Genomic DNA, 16,936 nt, shown 5'->3' with positions numbered 1-16,936 from the left:
CTCGAGACGACAAGGACCATAGCTGGAGTCAAGGAGACAACAGTGGTGGAATCGACAATCTCAGCAACTTAAAGAATAAAGGGAGGACAATCATTACGAAACAGTAAGGTTAGTATTAAGAATAAGCAGTGAAAATATGGCTGAAGGAGAGCCAGGACCCGTAGCAAACCCTGAATCCGAACATGAAGGGGGAAAAGTGGATTTTCAGCCACACAGAGTGGTATTGTATGGACGAGGATATGATACTTGGGCAGAAACAGTTCAAAAATATGTCATAGATCAAAGTGTGGAAACTGATGAAAAATGTTTCAAGGAAGATATGGCAGGAACTATACACACATTAGGGATATATTATCCAGGTAAGCATAAGGAGGGGCAGATCCTGGCCGTTTTGGGGAGCCCACAGTCCCAAAGGACAAGATGGGGACCAGAGAGTGGCTTGAATGGTGGTGGAAACTTCTCGGAGAAGAGTGGAAAAGAGGACAAATCACCACCCTAATAAGTCCTGAGAAAAGTTATGACTCCGTAGTAAAAATGACAGCTGGGTTGTTGGAAGTAGAGACGGTCCTGGTTGATGTTAAAGCAAAATCAGCGTCCGTATATGCTGAGTTTAAGTCCATGGCAGAACGGCTAAAAGGGTTAGGAAGAATACTTAAGGAACAATATCCTATAATGGAAGATATGAGTGGAAGTCAGATCCTCGACAATGAAGATGAAGGCAAGATAGACTTCCAGGCCGAATCCGAACAAAGTGATGAGGGACACAACCCAGAGGGAAGTGGAGATGAATCGATATCCCCGGGAGGTCCTAATCCTGGGGGAAATGGTCAAGAATATAAAAGCCCGGACCAGCTCCGCACAAGCTTTGACCCAGAGTGGCCAAATTTGCCCTTAGGAAGTGTGAGAGGAACAACCTCAACAGTTAGAAAGCAGACAGAATGCCTGGTTGAGCAGGATAAAAGACGAAGAAGTCTTCAGGGAGTGTCTGGACAGATATTCCATCAATCGCCGGAATGTGGGCCCAGAAGCTTGGGACAGCTTAAAGCTGAAGAATGTGTTGCTGGACCGAGTTACCATATTAAGAGGAAGGGCGTTCGCAGGAGATCTTTAGAAAATCTAAAGCAAAAACCCACCATGTATATGCTGAATCTGACTACATGGAGGAATTGGACCCTATGCCCGAAGGAACCAAAAAATGGTGACCCAAGATGGAAGACGGGCATATCATTATTTTGGCACTCCTTGGGATATAGATGGAGATAGTCTCATTGTCTTCACAAATCCCAGACTGAAAATTGCCAACCGAAAATTCTGAGCAAAGCTCAAGGAGCGGCAGGCACAGAATACCAAGAAGAGCTTAAGAGTATAAAAGGGAGAGGTCTGGACAGAAAATCGATGGTGATAACAAGCGCACCACAAATGGCTTATCATGCACTCATACATGTGCCCTTTGAAAGCTACCCAGGAAGAAAATTCAATCGAATACATGGAGGAAATGCTGAAAACTCTGGGAACAGCTATTGATTTGGCCAAAGAACGCCAGCATCGGCGGGTGGTGATATGTGTGGACGGATTACGATCTGGACATATGACATGGGAAGAGGCAGAAAAGGTTGCCATGGCAGCCATGAACCTACACATGTGTACCCCAGGAGTATGGGGATCAATGAGAGAAATTGTGGTGGTCACTAGCAATGAGCAGGAGCAAGATCGAGTGAGAAGGGCACTTGAAGCGGTGAACCTAGGACCAAGTAGAGCAGGTCCAAGGAAGGGTGCAGTTGGAGCAAGTAGAGTGGCAACTAGTCCCCCGCTAGTGATGCAGTCCATACCCATGGCGACAAGTGAGAAAAGATCAGTTCATGCTGTGGGAGTGCAGCAATTAAGGATTAAAACCCCACGACCAACATTAAAACGAGTTACAAGTGGGCTCCAGACTATCATACACCCCACAAGCTCCCAATCTCGGATGAGAGAGCCTTTCCAGGCTCCTCCACCGGATAATGGAGAAGAGGATCCTATATTCATTCCTCTACCTGTCGGAAATACCGAAGCAACCGGGTCACCCCGAAGGTCAGAACAAACAGGGACCCACAACCACAGGACCCACGTCCTTCCCATGAATCTGATATGGATGAGGACCAGGAAAGAGTCTGAAGAGGAGATCAATCCACAAGACTCGGAAGAGGACGAACCGCTATCTGTGGTAGGGGAAAGAGAAGTCTCACGCCCAGAACTACGAACTGGACGCTACAGAGGACGAAAGAAAGAAGTTGGGGTGTATAATGTGCGTGTAGCATCAGAGAGAATTGCAAGAGATGTCAGGATCAACCCAGTGGAGACCCGAGATGAGCGACAAACCTATGCTCCAGAAGTTGGACAAACTGGTATGACATCCCAGAAGAGTGGATTGAGCGACAAGATGAAAAGAAAACTCTTGAGGTAACAGCTACTGTTGGAGAGTGGGCTAATATACTAATGTGGCCCTTCTATCCTACACTGACTGCTTGTAAAGAGTTAACAAATAACTTCATAGTCGCCTATTTAGGCGTTGCCCATGATGTGATGTTGAGAAAACTAAAAACAGCAGCTCTACGCTGGTCACGGCAAGTGTTGAGAGAAACCAATGAAGAAAATCTGGATGATGAGGGAGAAACAATTCCACCATCATCAGGATTACAAGCGAGCCTCCCAAATCAGGGCTTTCCTGCTGGATCTAGAGAGCAAAGTCTGCCAGCAATTCAAGCTGAAATTCAAGCAGACGGCAGGGAATTCCGGGAATTCAAGAAATTAAAGATGCTGTGAGAGAGAAGAACCATCAAATTAATAACATGGACGTTTTCCTGGCCGTGATAATTCGTGCGCACGTTTTCCTGGCCGTGATAATTTGTGTGCACGTTTTAATGGCCGTGATAATTTGGGCGCACGTTTTAATAGCCGTGATAATTTGGGCTCACGTTTTAATGGCCGTGATAATTCGTGCGCACATTTTCCTTTCATTCAAAATGTTATGACCTAAATTGTCATCCTCACGATGGGGAGACACTTCGCCCTCAGCATTCTTTTTAATGCGCTTAAACTGCAGGTGATGCCATGCTGGGTAGCCAGAGTTCTCTATATGTCCTTGTGCACCCAAACCATGATGATATACCCTGACCATCCATTTGTAATAAAACATGCACACAATATAATAAAACATGCGCACATTCTCTCCACATGCAAAACATTTTGCGATGACACTTCCAGGACTCCATAGTTTACATGTGCGCACGCGAACGGGACAGGAGGTCCTCAAACTGGAGCTCCTGCAGCTGCAGTTGCAGCAAATAATGAAACTTCATGAATTGGGAATGTCTCATGAGGATGTTGTGAACCCAGGGACGGCGCCACTGGCGACGTTTGTCAGCTTTTCACAACAAATAGAGCACAGCAACTCGCTCCGTATGTGAGAGTCATAAAACGCAGGGAAGATGAAGACAAGACACTGGAAATTTTTTTTTTCTTACGAGGTCTGTTAGAAAAGTATCCGACCTTTTTATTTTTTGCAAAAACCATATGGATTTGAATCATGTGTGATTGCATCAGCCAAGCTTGAACCTTCGTGCGCATGCGTGAGTTTTTTCACACTTGTCGGTTGCGTCATTCGCCTGTGAACACGCTTTGTGGGAGGAGTGGTCCACCCCCCTCGGCGGATTTTTATTGTCAGGAAAATGGCTGAGCGACTGCTGCTTTGCTGCATCAAAATTTTTTCAGAAACTGAGAGAGACAGCCAGGTGGAAACCATTTGGAAAATTCAGATGGCTTTCGGTGAAGATCTTATGGGCATCACACAGATTAAGGAGCATTACAACCAGATTAAAGACGGCCCACAGCGGCTGAGGGCGCGCCACGCTTTGAGCGGCTATTGACAGGCTGGAACGACCAGATCATTTCCAAAGTGAAGGCTGTGTTGATCCGGGATGTCGTCTGACTACCAGAGAAATGGCAAGAGAGGTGGACATAGCACTTTTTCGGCACATTACACTGTTACAGGAGATTTTGTAATGAAAGACGTGCGGCGGAATTCGCGCGTCAGGACGGAACCGCAATGGTGCAGAACAAAAGCACCTCCATGTTGGAAGTCTCACGGGACATGCCCAGCTCTTCCACCATTTGGAAGACTCAGACGGCTTTGGGTGGCTTTTCAGTTGAGTGAGTATCCGAGAATTGTGTAACAGCTGGAATTAGTAAAAACATACATTTTTCAAAATTATGTGTTTTTCTCAACTGTGACATATACGAGGGCTGTCAATAAAGTAACGGTCCTTTTTATTTTTTTCAAAAACTATATGGATTTCATTCATATGTTTTTACGTCAGACATGCTTGAACCCTCGTGCGCATGCGTGAGTTTTTCCACGCCTGTCGGTGACGTCATTCGCCTGTGAGCACTCCTTGTGGGAGGAGTCGTCCAGCCCCTCGTCGGAATTCCTTTGTCTGAGAAGTTGCTGAGAGACTGGCGCGTTGTTTGATCAAAATTTTTCTAAACCTGTGAGACACATCGAAGTGGACACGGTTCGAAAAATTAAGCTGGTTTTCAGTGAAAATTTTAACAGCTGATGAGATTTTGAGGTGATTCTGTCGCTTTAAGGACTTTTCACGGTGTGAGACGTCGTGCAGCGCTCTCAGGCGGCGTCATCAGCCTGTTCAAGATGAAAACCTCCACATTTCAGGCTCTATTGATCCAGGACGTCGTGAGAGAACAGAGAAGTTTCAGAAGAAGTCGGTTTCAGCATTTTATCCGGATATTCCACTGTTAAAGGAGATTTTTTTAATGAAAGACGTGCGGACGGATCCGCGCGTCGGGACGCAGCCGACGCGGTGCGGCGGCACAGGAAAACACCTCCGTGTTGATAACCATTTGTAAAATCCAGGCGGCTTTTGATGGCTTTCAGTGGAGTGAGTATATGAGAAATTGTTTAGCAGGCAGGACATGTTCCAACTTGTCCTTAAGGCTTTCAACAGAGGTGTTTTTCCCGTGGCGGAGCGTCGCGGCGGCTGCGTCCCGACATCCCAAGCAGATCTTCTACTCCTAGATGTGCAAAGGAAACAGCCCAGAGGCAGGCAGAAGTAAGCATGTCAAAACTGGGCCTGTTCAGTCATCTCTGCATCCACCATCCCTTCTGGTAATCGACCAAGAGACCATCTTCTTTGCCACAGAGGGCTTGCGATGGCTACCCTCTCATCAGACAATGTAGCCATCTTCATTTTTTAAATAAGATTTGAAGCTATAAACTCAAGTATGCTTCTTTTTGTTTTGTTTTTTAATCACTTTCCCCCTCTTTTAAACACCAAACAAAAGCAGAAGCTCACCACAGCATTGGCCTATACAGTCAACTAATATGATGTTTTGAACAAAACAAAGACATAATAAAAGTTTGGACAAGAGGGCAGCAAAATGACATTATTGCAAGGTACAGAAAAATCAAAAGGTGTCAGAATGATTTTACTCGTACATGTGGAAGCCACTGTTATTTGAGAAACTGGATTTTCTTAAAGAGAAGACTTGAAAGTTCAGCTACAATTCGTCAGAAGGTACATCTGAGATACAAGCCTAGATTTGATGTTTTGGTGAAAGAAAAGCCTCCTCAACACCACTTCACCATGATGCTGTATAAGTGCTGATACAAAATGCAAAACATGCACTATGCACAATTTCTCCATCACAGCCACAGAAACATATAACTTTTTCTGGGTTGCCTGGGTGTCTTGGTGGCTTTCCTCACTCTTTTCCTTCTTGCACAGTCAATCAGTTTTTCAGAACTGTCTACTTCACACTGATTTACCATAGAGTGCCATACTGTTTGTATTTCTTCATAACTGATGTAAAGTCCAAGATATATTCAGTGATTTGGAAATGTTCATGTATCCATCCCCTGACTTGGCTGAAGAAACTGGCAATAAAACTGATCATTTACAGGTATTATACCAAAGGGCCCATTACTTATGCACCCCATCATCTTGGCTTTTATATTTCATTTAATTTATATTGGATTGTAGAGATTTGCTTTGAGTTTGAGTTTATGGAAGATAATTTTAGACATTTTTATATTGAGAAGCTTGATTTACTTTTTGTATTTGAAATGGCATAAATAATATAACTGTATATCACACAAGCAGCTGCACCTGGCCGTGGTGCGCAGTAACGTGTCATTGCACACGTCAGGCTTGGTGCTGAACGGATCTCACGCTGAAATATATGATCCCCTTCTAATTCTGTAGGAGATATGATATGGAACTGTTGTGCCAGGCCGTTACAGCATTAATAAATGCAAATCTCACCTCCAACAGCGGTCCAGGAGTGTTTCACAGCATAGATGTGGAGCAGACACCACAGCCTGTGGTTAAAATCCTGTCACCCAAAATAAAAAGAATCCCATGTGATAATCCCCATTGCGGTGTCCTGAGTTGTGTTGTGCCACTGAAGTGAGCAAAAAGAAAAAGTTTGCTGGAAAGGTGCCCTGTCTGACGCAGGTGACAGCATGGGCCAATGCCAGCAAACTTTCAGTGATGCTGTCCACTAAGCACACACGCCATGCAGCTCATGCATCATTATGCATACGCTCACACACAGCTGAGTGATAATTGCAGCCCCACGCATGTGCATGGAGTGCATGTGTGCCACGCACCCTGCGCACGTGGCATGAGGAACAGCGCTCCAGCCCCGTGTTTGCCATCCACACGTTTGGACATTGGGCAGTCTGCAGTGCCTTTTAGGGCTGTCTGACAGTATTCTGTGTCATCTACCTGTTGTCTACAAGCAGTTTGGATGCCATCGTGCAGGTGTGGACGAGGTAATCCGGATGCGTTCTGACACGGTTGACCACACCTCTTTTCCTCCTGACTGCTTCGGATTATGGCAATATTTACTATGTCGGGCATGATTCTTGCACATTCTTGCTATGTGTGACGGGTGCTTTAGTCATTACTTACTTGGAAGGCTTTGATCATAACTAGGAATGGGTATTAACCCAGACTGCTGGGAGGTTCCCATGATGCACTGAGTGTTTCTTCTCTTTTTGCTCTGTATGCACCACTCTGCATTTAATCATTAGTGATTGATCTCTGCTCCCCTCCACAGCATGTTTTTTTCCTGGTTCTCTCCCTCAGCCCCAACCAGTCATTTTATTTAAAGCGGCAATTCATTTTGAAGTTATTAATTTCGACCGGATTCTCTCGGCAGGGAGCCGTGCAGCGTTTGGAACGGAGGACAATTCTCGTTTCTTGACTTCAACAAGAGTCCCAGTTAGTGACTTTAATCCACACAATAGTGACTCACAATTGACATATTTTAATGGCTTTGAGAGGGGTTAAGAAGCAGACTTGCCGCTCCTGAAGAGCAGCGAATCAAAAAACCAATGAGCATTGCTACAAACCATAATTTCCCATTTCTTCACAACCAATCAAAAGAAAAAGAGTGGTCTTGACCTCCTAACTTTGGTTTTGTGGTCAGACAATGAAATTGCAAATTAACCAGTTTTCGCATTCACTGAGTGGTCACTACTAATTTCTGGAAAAGTTAAGTCCATTTGTCATTTTTCTTTTTGATCATGTCAAAAGGGTTCAAACATCTTTCAAACATAATACAATGTTGCCAAAGCAATTATATTTATGAAAACCTTCCTCATTTGTACAGATTGAGCAAGAACTTTCAAGAACAGGAGAGTAATTTACTGAGGTTTGAAGAATCTCCTTTGTTCATGAATATTTCACTCTTTAATCAAAGAAAATTAAACAACCTAAACAACAGGGGAAAAGAGAGCAATGAAGTTTGCTGTTCCAAGAATATGGCATGAACCAACTGCTACTTCTACATGGTGGATCCTTCCAAACGCGAAGTGGGAAGAATGCACCTGCTATTCCTTATCCTGACATTCCATCTTCCATTGCACCAGTACCACATAGTGCTGAGCTTCCTGTACCTTCACCTCCAGAAAGAAAACAACCATCAGAAGAAGAAAGCACTGAATCAGAGGATGGGGAGAACAGTGAAGTGGACTGTGACATTACAGATACAGTTTGTGAGGGAATCCTTACTTCCCAAGTCAAGGAGATCTGAATGACCTCAGAGATCTTGGTTTGACAAAGTCAAATGCTGAGCTTTTGATCTCAAGGCTGAAGGAGTGGGACTTGTTGGATGAAAAGTGTGCAAGTAACAAGCCAAAGAAAACGTCACCAACTCTCTAGCTTCTTTGCCAAGGAGAGAGTTTGTGCTATTGTTGTGACATTTCAGGACTGTTCAATGCATTGGAATTGCATGTAATCCAAATGAGTGGAGACTCTTCATTGATAGCTCATCCAGAAGCCTGAAGGCTGTGCTACTGCACAATGGGAACAAGTATCCATCACTTCCTTTGGCTCATTCAGTGCATCTCGGAGGATTACAGTGTCAAATATCTGCTGGAAGCTTTGAACTATGATGAGTATGGATGGGAGGTCATTGGGGACTTCAAAATGGTGGCATTTTTGATGGGACTCCAGGGAGGTTTCACCAAGTTTCCCTGTTTTCTCTGCCTTTGGGACAGTAGAGACAGGGCAGCACATTATCACCGGAAGCAATGGCCTGAAAGGACTGAATTCTCAGTTGGAAGCGTAACATTAAACATGAGCCATTGGTGGATCCTCACAAGGTTTTGTTCCCTCCTCTGCACATCAAACTGGGTCTCATGAAACTTTGTCACAGTGCTTGACAAAGAGTCTGCAGCATTCAAGTATCTTCAAGACTTTTTCCCAAAGCTGTCAGAGGCAAAAGTGAAAGCTGGTGTTTTCATTGGACCGCAAGTCAAGAAAATCATAGTGCCCTGAATTTCCAAAGAAACTGACAGCAAAGGAACAGGAGGCATGGAAAAGTTTTGTTGATGTTGTCCATGGGTTTCTGGGCAACCACAAGGCTGACAATTATGTGGAACTGGTTGAGACTTTGGTGAGAAACTATGGCCAAATGGGCTGTAGGATGTCACTGAAGGTCCACATTCTGGATGCTCACCTTGACAACTTCAAGGACAACATGGGGGTATACTCAGAAGAACATGGGGAGCTTCCACCAAGACATAATGGACTTTGAACACAGATATCAGGGATCTTACAATGAAAACATGATGGTTGATGATTAGCACATTCGCAAATCAAGGAAAACGGTTCATTTTTAACTTTGTAAAATTGTTTTCAAATGTTTGAAAATAAACCTTGCTGCAGTTATGTTCTGTATTTTAGTTTTATTGTGAAAAAGTCAGGAAATTGTCAAAAATAGGTGTTTTGAAGGGATAAAATTGCTGTGCAGCCCAGAAAAAACAAAGTTTGGCATGAAAATTGGGCTTTTTCTATTGTTTTGCAATAAATGTAGTTGGAAAAAGGCACTTATTTGCCAGGAACAAAAATCGTGTTACACAGTTCAACGTAGAGAAATGATCATTTTCCCGACAAACACCCTCAAAAACAATGGGCGCTCTGAAGGACCGATAAGGGAAAAGGCTGTTGATGTTGTTGATCATGTTACACAGTTGATCATCATATTCTACTTGATAGGCTAGAAAACTGTTTCGGGATTACTGGAACTGCTCTTGTGTGGCTGACGTCTTATCTGTCTGGTCGTTCCCATTGTGTTTTGTGCAATGACACTACCTCTGACTTTAAGGGCATGAAGTTCGGGGTTCCGCAGGGATCCGTTCTGGGTCCCCTGCTTTTTTTCCCTGTATATGGCACCCCTTGGGAACATTTTGCGGCGTTTCGGGGTTGCTTTTCATTCTTATGCTGATGATACTCAGTTGTATATGCCGATAGCTGCTGGAAATCCTGTCCACATAAAATCTTTACAGGACTGTCTTGCAGCAGTGAGAAGTTGGATGTCTAGCAACTTTCTACTTTTGAACTCTGATAAGACTGAAATGATGGTTCTTGGCCCAGCAAGACATCTGCACCAATTTGATCAGCTGGCGCTTAGCCTGGATTCATGTGTTATACATCATACTAACAAAGTGAGGAACCTTGGGGTAATCTTTGATCCTACGTTGTCCTTTGACCTCCACATTAGGGACATTACGAGGACTGCCTTCTTTCATCTGCAAAATGTGGCGAGGATTCGTCCCATCCTGTCTATGGCTGATGCTGAGACTCTGATTCACGCATTTGTCTCTTCTAGATTGGATTATTGTAATGCTTTATTCTCTGGCCTGCCGCAGTCTAGCATTCGAGGACTTCAGTTGGTGCAGAATGCTGCTGCCAGAATTTTGACACAAAGTAGAAGGTTTGACCACATTACTCCCATTCTGGCATCCCTTCATTGGCTACCGGTTTCTGCCAGATTGGATTTTAAAGTTTTATTGTTGGTTTATAAAATTGTTCATGGACTGGCGTCTTCCTACTTGGCGGACTTGGTTAAGCCCTACGTACCTGCGAGGGCTTTGCGTTCACAGGGCGCAGGGCTTCTGTGTGTTCTGAGGATGAACAAAAAGTCTGTGGGGTATAGAGCCTTCTCCTACCGTGGTCCGGCTCTTTGGAATGATCTACCTGCTGTTATTCGGTTATTGATCTCTGCTCCCCTCCACAGCATGTTTTCCTGGTTCTCTCCCTCAGCCCCAACGAGTCCCAGCAGAAGACTGCCCCTCCCTGAGCCTGGTTCTGCTGGAGGTTTCTTCCTGTTAAAAGGGAGTTTTTCCTTCCCATTGTAGCCAAGTGCTTGCTCACAGGGGGTCGTTTTGACCGTTGGGGTTTTACATAATTATTGTATGGCCTTGCCTTACAATATAAAGCGCCTTGGGGCAACTGTTTGTTGTGATTTGGCGCTATTAAAAAAATTGATTGATTGATTCGGCAGTCTGACATGGTGGAGATTTTTAAATCAAGACTGAAGACCCACTTTTTTAGACTGTGTTATCATTAATTTTTTAATCTGTTTGTGTTTGCTTTGTAATTTATTTTTATTCTACTGTTTTATCTTTTAACTGTGCTTTTCTTGCTTATAAGTTTGATTTTAGATTTAATTTGTGTTGTTGTGAATTATGTGAAGTGTCTTGGGGCGACTTTGTCGTGATTTGGCGCTATATAAATTAATAAATTGAAATTAAATTGTCGGTGGATCGAATCATGTCTTAACGATACCCGAAAGAACCGGTTCTCAATACCCAACCCTAATCATAATTTCTAATTTTGTTCCCACAATGTTGAAAAATGTATGTCAACACTTTTTCTCAATAATAACTCCAATACTGTAACTCTTATTTAAGCTGAAAATCTTACTTGTGGTTGAAGTGCCTTTATTTAGGCCATGGGACGATGTCTGAAAAGATGAACTTTCGTTTGACGACTCACCGAACCAGTTTCTGTTTATTACATCTATATATCACATATATTGCCGTATTAAACACATTTTTCTGGAAAACATGTTGCACATTTAATTATACATATAATTAGTGTTATTCAGTGTAAAGTTGATCTTTACACTGAATCCTGCATAATTTAGTGCTTGTGTACTAGATGGCTTATGCTCAGCTAGCCGTCCAAACAAAATGGTTGTTTCATTCTTTTTTTACTCAGTGGGTGTCTCCCCTCACTGATCAACTAATCAGAGAGGTTGTTGCAGTCTCATATGTTGCAAGATGGCAGCCTGTGTGCATATTTTTCCAGAAGAAAATAGTGGTTTTAAAGTGAACTTTGGCTAAATATAAGAAGATCTGTCAAAGTATAGAACACTGGAAGGATTTAGATGGCACGGCACCCTTTCTCAGTATGATCCCAGTCAATCCTTCCTTTGTTTTGGTCCCAGTTCATGGTCTGCTCAGTGCTCTGATCACACTGGAACTTGAATGAACCCATAGAGTTGCTGCCTTTGAACCACAAAACCTCCACATTTCATGTCCACATGGATTCAGGATGTGTTGTAGCAAGATGAAAAGGTTTGGCTGTCAGTACATTTGTCCACTCACAAACCTGTCCGAATTCCCTACTAAGTGGATGAAATCTTCTGATTCAGCCACAACCCTGAAGATGATCACAGACAAACTGTGGAGAGCTGACATTTGCCGTTGAGTATGCTTTTTTTTTTTTTTTAATTTGGGGTCAAGGATGAACGCAGCCAAAATGGAAAGTTGATAGGACTAATGTTTTTTAACAAAGTGAGTGTGTGCTTGCTTTTATTAAGTTCAATGCAAGTACATAATACGACCCCTGGCAAAAATTATGGAATCACCGGCTTTGGAGGATGTTCATTCAGTTGTTTATTTTTGTAGAAAAAATAGCAGATCACAGACATGACACAAAACTAAAGTCATTTCAAATGGCAACTTTCTGGCTTTAAGAAACACTATAAGAAATCAGGAAAAAAGCGTCACTAGTATTTTGTTGCACCACCTCTGGCTTTTATAACAGCTTGCAGTCTCTGAGGCATGGACTTAATGAGTGACAAACAGTACTCTTCATCAGTCTGGCTCCAACTTTCTCTCATTGCTGTTGCCAGATCAGCTTTGCAGGTTGGAGCCTTGTCATGGACCATTTTCTTCAACTTCCACCAAAGATTTTCATTGATTAAGATCTGGACTATTAGCGAGCCATGAACATTGACCCTATGTGTCTTTTTGCAAGGAATGTTTTCACAGTTTTTGCTCTGTGGCAAGATGCATTATCATCTTGAAAAATGATTTCATCATCCCCAAACATCCTTTCAATTGATGGGATAAGAAAAGTGTCCAAAACATCAACGTAAACTTGTGCATTTATTGATGATGTAATGACAGCCATCTCCCAGTGCCTTTACCTGACATGCAGCCCCATATCATCAATGACTATGGAAATTTACATGTTCTCTTCAGGCGGTCATCTTTATAAATCTCATTGGAACGGCACCAAACAAAAGTTCCAGCATCATCACCTTGCCCAATGCAGATTCGAGATTCATCACTGAATATGACTTTCATCCAGTCATCCACAGTCCACAATTGCTTTTCCTTAGCCCATTGTAACCTTGTTTTCTTCTGTTTAGGTGTTAATTATGGCTTTCGTTTAGCTTTTCTGTATGTAAATCCCATTTCCTTTAGGCGGTTTCTTACAGTTCGGTCACAGACGTTGACTCCAGTTTCCTCCCATTCGTTCCTCATTTGTTTTGTTGTACATTTTTGATTTTTGAGACATATTGTTTTAAGTTTTCTGTCTTGACACTTTGACGTCTTCCTTGGTCTACCAGTATGTTTGCCTTTAACAACCTTCCCATGTTGTTTGTATTTGGTCCAGAGTTTAGACACAGCTGACTGTGAACAACCAACATCTTTTGCAACATTGCGTGATGATTACCCTCTTTTAAGAGTTTGATAACCCTCTCCTTTGTTTCAATTGACATCTCTTGTGTTGGACCATGATTCATGTCAGTCCACTTGTTGCAACAGCTCTCCAAGGTGTGATCACTCCTTTTTAGATGCAGACTAATGAGCAGATCTGATTTGATGCAGGTGTTAGTTTTGGGGATGAAAATTTACTGGGTGATTTCATAATTTATTCCTCAGAATTGAGTGAGTCCATATTTTTTTCCCTCTGCTTGGTCTAAAAAGTAACCGTTACTGACTGCCACAATTTTTTTTTTTTCTTGATTTCTTATAGTGTTTCTTAAAGCCAGAAAGTTGCCATTTGAAATGACTTTAGTTTTGTGTCATGTCTGTGATCTGCTTTTTTCTACAAAATTAAACAACTGAATGAACATCCTCCTAGGCCGATGATTCCATAATTTTTGCCAGTGGTTGTATAATTATAAATACACTAAAGATACATGGATGACACAAAAAAGTGAAAACACTTATTTCCATTGTGGTCCATTTAAAAAATCAAGTGACAAAATAGATGTAATAATAAATAATAATGATGATGATGATGATAATAGTGTGTATATGATAATAAGAACTTAAACAATTTATAAATACATTAAGACAGTAAATTAATATTAAAACAATTTACATAACAGGAAATAAAAGGTTTTTTTTTCTTCTTCTAAAAATTGTTGAGGTCTATGGTTCTAAAATCATTCTGGACTCAAATGCTATTCCAACTCATTATAGAAACTTTGCATAATTAATAAAAAATAAATGTCAGCTACACTATTTTATAAACACTACCCAATCTAGAGCCCATGGATCCCCATGGACAATGTGCTATTAATTTCTTTAAAAATCCAGATTTGCCCATGCGTTTGTTGTAAATGGCCTGTTTTTTTTTTTTTTTTAAGGAGCTGCTGGGTGTGCTTCGCCACAGATGAGGATGACCGTACTGCAGAGTGGGTGCGTCCATGCCGCTGTCGTGGTTCCACTAAATGGGTTCACCAGTCCTGCCTGCAGCGCTGGGTGGATGAGAAGCAGCGGGGCAACAGCACAGCACGTGTAGCCTGCCCACAATGCAACGCAGAATACCTCATTGTCTTTCCAAAACTGGGTGAGTTACATATCACATATAAAATAGGGTGGTCCTTATTTTTCAGCTTTTAAAAGTTCATGCTCTCACTCTGCCAGTATGTTTGAGTAAATTAAAAAAAACAAAAACAATTTGGGCAAAATCGCTTTTAATCAATATTTAGAGGTTGCTCAAGACTTGTGAAGTTTAACACATACTATGCATATTTGAGATTTTTCACATGTTATGTGATACATTGTGGTAGTATGTATAATTGTTTAATTACGTATGCTTATGGCAGGAATGGACTTATTGAGCATACAGTCAATGTGTATTATTGGTGATGATACGAGGTCTGTCAATAAAGTAATGGTCCTTTTTATTTTTTTCAAAAACTATATGGATTTCATTCATATGTTTTTATGTCAGACATGCTTGAACCCTCGTGCGCATGCGCGGGTTTTTCCACGCCTGTCGGTGACGTCATTCGCCTGTGAGCACGCCTTGGGAAGAAGTGGTCCCGCCCCCTTGTCAGATTTTCATTGTCTGGAAATGGCGGAATGAAAAGGACTTTTTTTCCATCAGATTTTTTTCAGAAGCTGTTATAGACTGGCACCTGGAAACCATTCGAAAAATTTATCTGGCTTTCAATGAAAATTTTACGGGCTTCACAGAGAATAAGGACTGTTACTACAGCTTTAAGGACCCCTTTAAGGACGCTCGGCGCTCCGAGCTGGCACGACGCGACACAAGCCACCGGACCATTTCTAAACAGATGGCTCTGTGGATTAGGGAGATTAATATGGAACGCTTGTCCAGTTTCTCCATCGAGGCCGCTGTACACCACTACCAGGAATACTCCTCTCAAACGTGTGTTCTCTGCAAAATAAAATGGATGAACTCCAGCTATTGGTGGGGAAAAGCAGAGATTTCACCACATCTGCTGTTTTGTGCTTCACGGAGACCTGGCTCTGTGGATTGATATCGTGTTGCCGACCGAACGGCTCCCCCTAAAAATTGGTCTGCCCTGCCTTCTCTGTGCGTGCGTCATTTCGGACCACAGCAGCACGTCTGAGACTGACTTTCTACACCCAAAGCGATCAAAGGGAATAATGTGATTATTAGCCATCAGATGACTAATACCTCTTAAATCGTTCTAAAGTAATTTTTAAGCAGAAGAACAAGGCTGTTTTAAGCAGAAATAAGGCAATAATTGGTTAGTCATTACTGACACTCTGAAATGACGTAGGCGCTGCAGCACATCAGAGTCAGACATGCTGCTGCCGTGCTCCGATCACTTCCCCCGTCTTTTATTATGAAATAATGCTGAATTTATGTGGAACTGATTGTTGTTCAAAAGCTTGAGATATCTGTCATTGAGATAGATGATGACTAGAGTGCAGTTTTAAGCAGAAACAAGGTGATAATCGGTGAATCGCTGGTGATGCTCAGAAATTACACTGCTGAGCTCTGAAATGACGCATGGGTAGTAAAGGCAGGGTGGACCGATTTTTAGGGGGGACCACTCGGTTGGCGACACCAGACTCTGGGCTGCAGCTGGCAGTCTTCCAATTTTTCCGAGCGGACCAAAATGCGCCACTCTCTGGCAAAACAAGGGTGATGGAATCTGTTTTACATCAACAGTGGCTAGTGTAAAGACGTAGCAATGATTCGATCTGAAAGCTTTTTTTTTTTTTTTTTTAATTAACTGCAAACCGTTCTACTCACCCTCTGAGTTCTCCTTATTCATTCTGGCTGGTGCTTACATCCCATCACCAGCTAACATGCACAACGCACGCTCGCCGACCAGATACTGCATGTGGAGTGGACTAACCCGCAGTCTTTAGTTATTGTCCTGGGCGACTTTAACACAAGTAACCTCTCCTGTGAACTTCCCAAATCCAGACAGCTCATCAAATATCCAACCAGAGAGGACAGAATTCTGGATCACTGTTACACAACTATGAACAATGCTTATCATTCTGTCCCACAGGCTGAACTAGGCCACTCTGACCATGCCATGGTACACCTGATGCTTACCGACAGGACAGAAAATAAAATCTACAGGATCTACAGGCATGTTTAGAAAAAGGGGACTGGGATCTGTTCCAGACTACCACCAACAGTCTGGATGAGTACACAGATGCTGTGACTTCATGTATCAGCTTCAGTGAGGACTGCTGCATTCCATCATGAACCATGGTGAGGGCTAACAACAACAAACCCTGGTTCAGTCCTACACTCAGCTGAGGAGGCAAAAGGAGGATGCTTCAAGAGCGGGGATAAGGTCAGGTTTAAAGAATCTAAAGTTGCCCTGACGCACAACTTTGGTCCGCGCACTTGCACTCACATCGTCATGACAGTCCCACCCATTGTGTTCCCAGCTGGGTGGCTTGCTTTGTTACACTGGATGCCATGCATTGTGCACTGAACACTGCGCATATAAAATAATTATTTCGTAGTGGATTAATCATTTACTATTGGAGTTGGTTGTTGAAAACAGCTTCAATCACTTCTGGAATCACAGACGACCGCTC

General features: G+C 42.7%; 2 protein-coding genes across 2 annotated transcripts in view; both read left to right on the top strand.

The window, feature by feature from the left end:
- The window catches only part of LOC117522979 (E3 ubiquitin-protein ligase MARCH5-like), an 88,778-nt gene extending 80,684 nt beyond the window's left edge, over positions 1–8,094 (top strand). Inside the window, exon 3 of the mRNA XM_034184397.1 lies at positions 7,931–8,094. Coding sequence (XP_034040288.1) covers positions 7,931–8,094 — 164 coding nt within the window. The remainder of the gene's footprint in view (positions 1–7,930) is intronic.
- Positions 8,095–14,196: 6,102 nt separating this feature from the next.
- LOC117522978 (E3 ubiquitin-protein ligase MARCH5) overlaps positions 14,197–16,936 on the top strand; it is a 65,854-nt gene continuing 63,114 nt past the window's right edge. Inside the window, exons 1-2 of the mRNA XM_034184396.1 lie at positions 14,197–14,207; positions 14,239–14,441. Of these exons, the coding sequence (XP_034040287.1) occupies positions 14,197–14,207; positions 14,239–14,441 (214 nt within the window). The remainder of the gene's footprint in view (positions 14,208–14,238; positions 14,442–16,936) is intronic.

Source organism: Thalassophryne amazonica, chromosome 13, assembly GCF_902500255.1.
Source record: "Thalassophryne amazonica chromosome 13, fThaAma1.1, whole genome shotgun sequence".
In the NCBI taxonomy this organism is placed as follows: domain Eukaryota; kingdom Metazoa; phylum Chordata; class Actinopteri; order Batrachoidiformes; family Batrachoididae; genus Thalassophryne; species Thalassophryne amazonica.
This window is presented reverse-complemented; position numbering and strand designations above follow the sequence as displayed.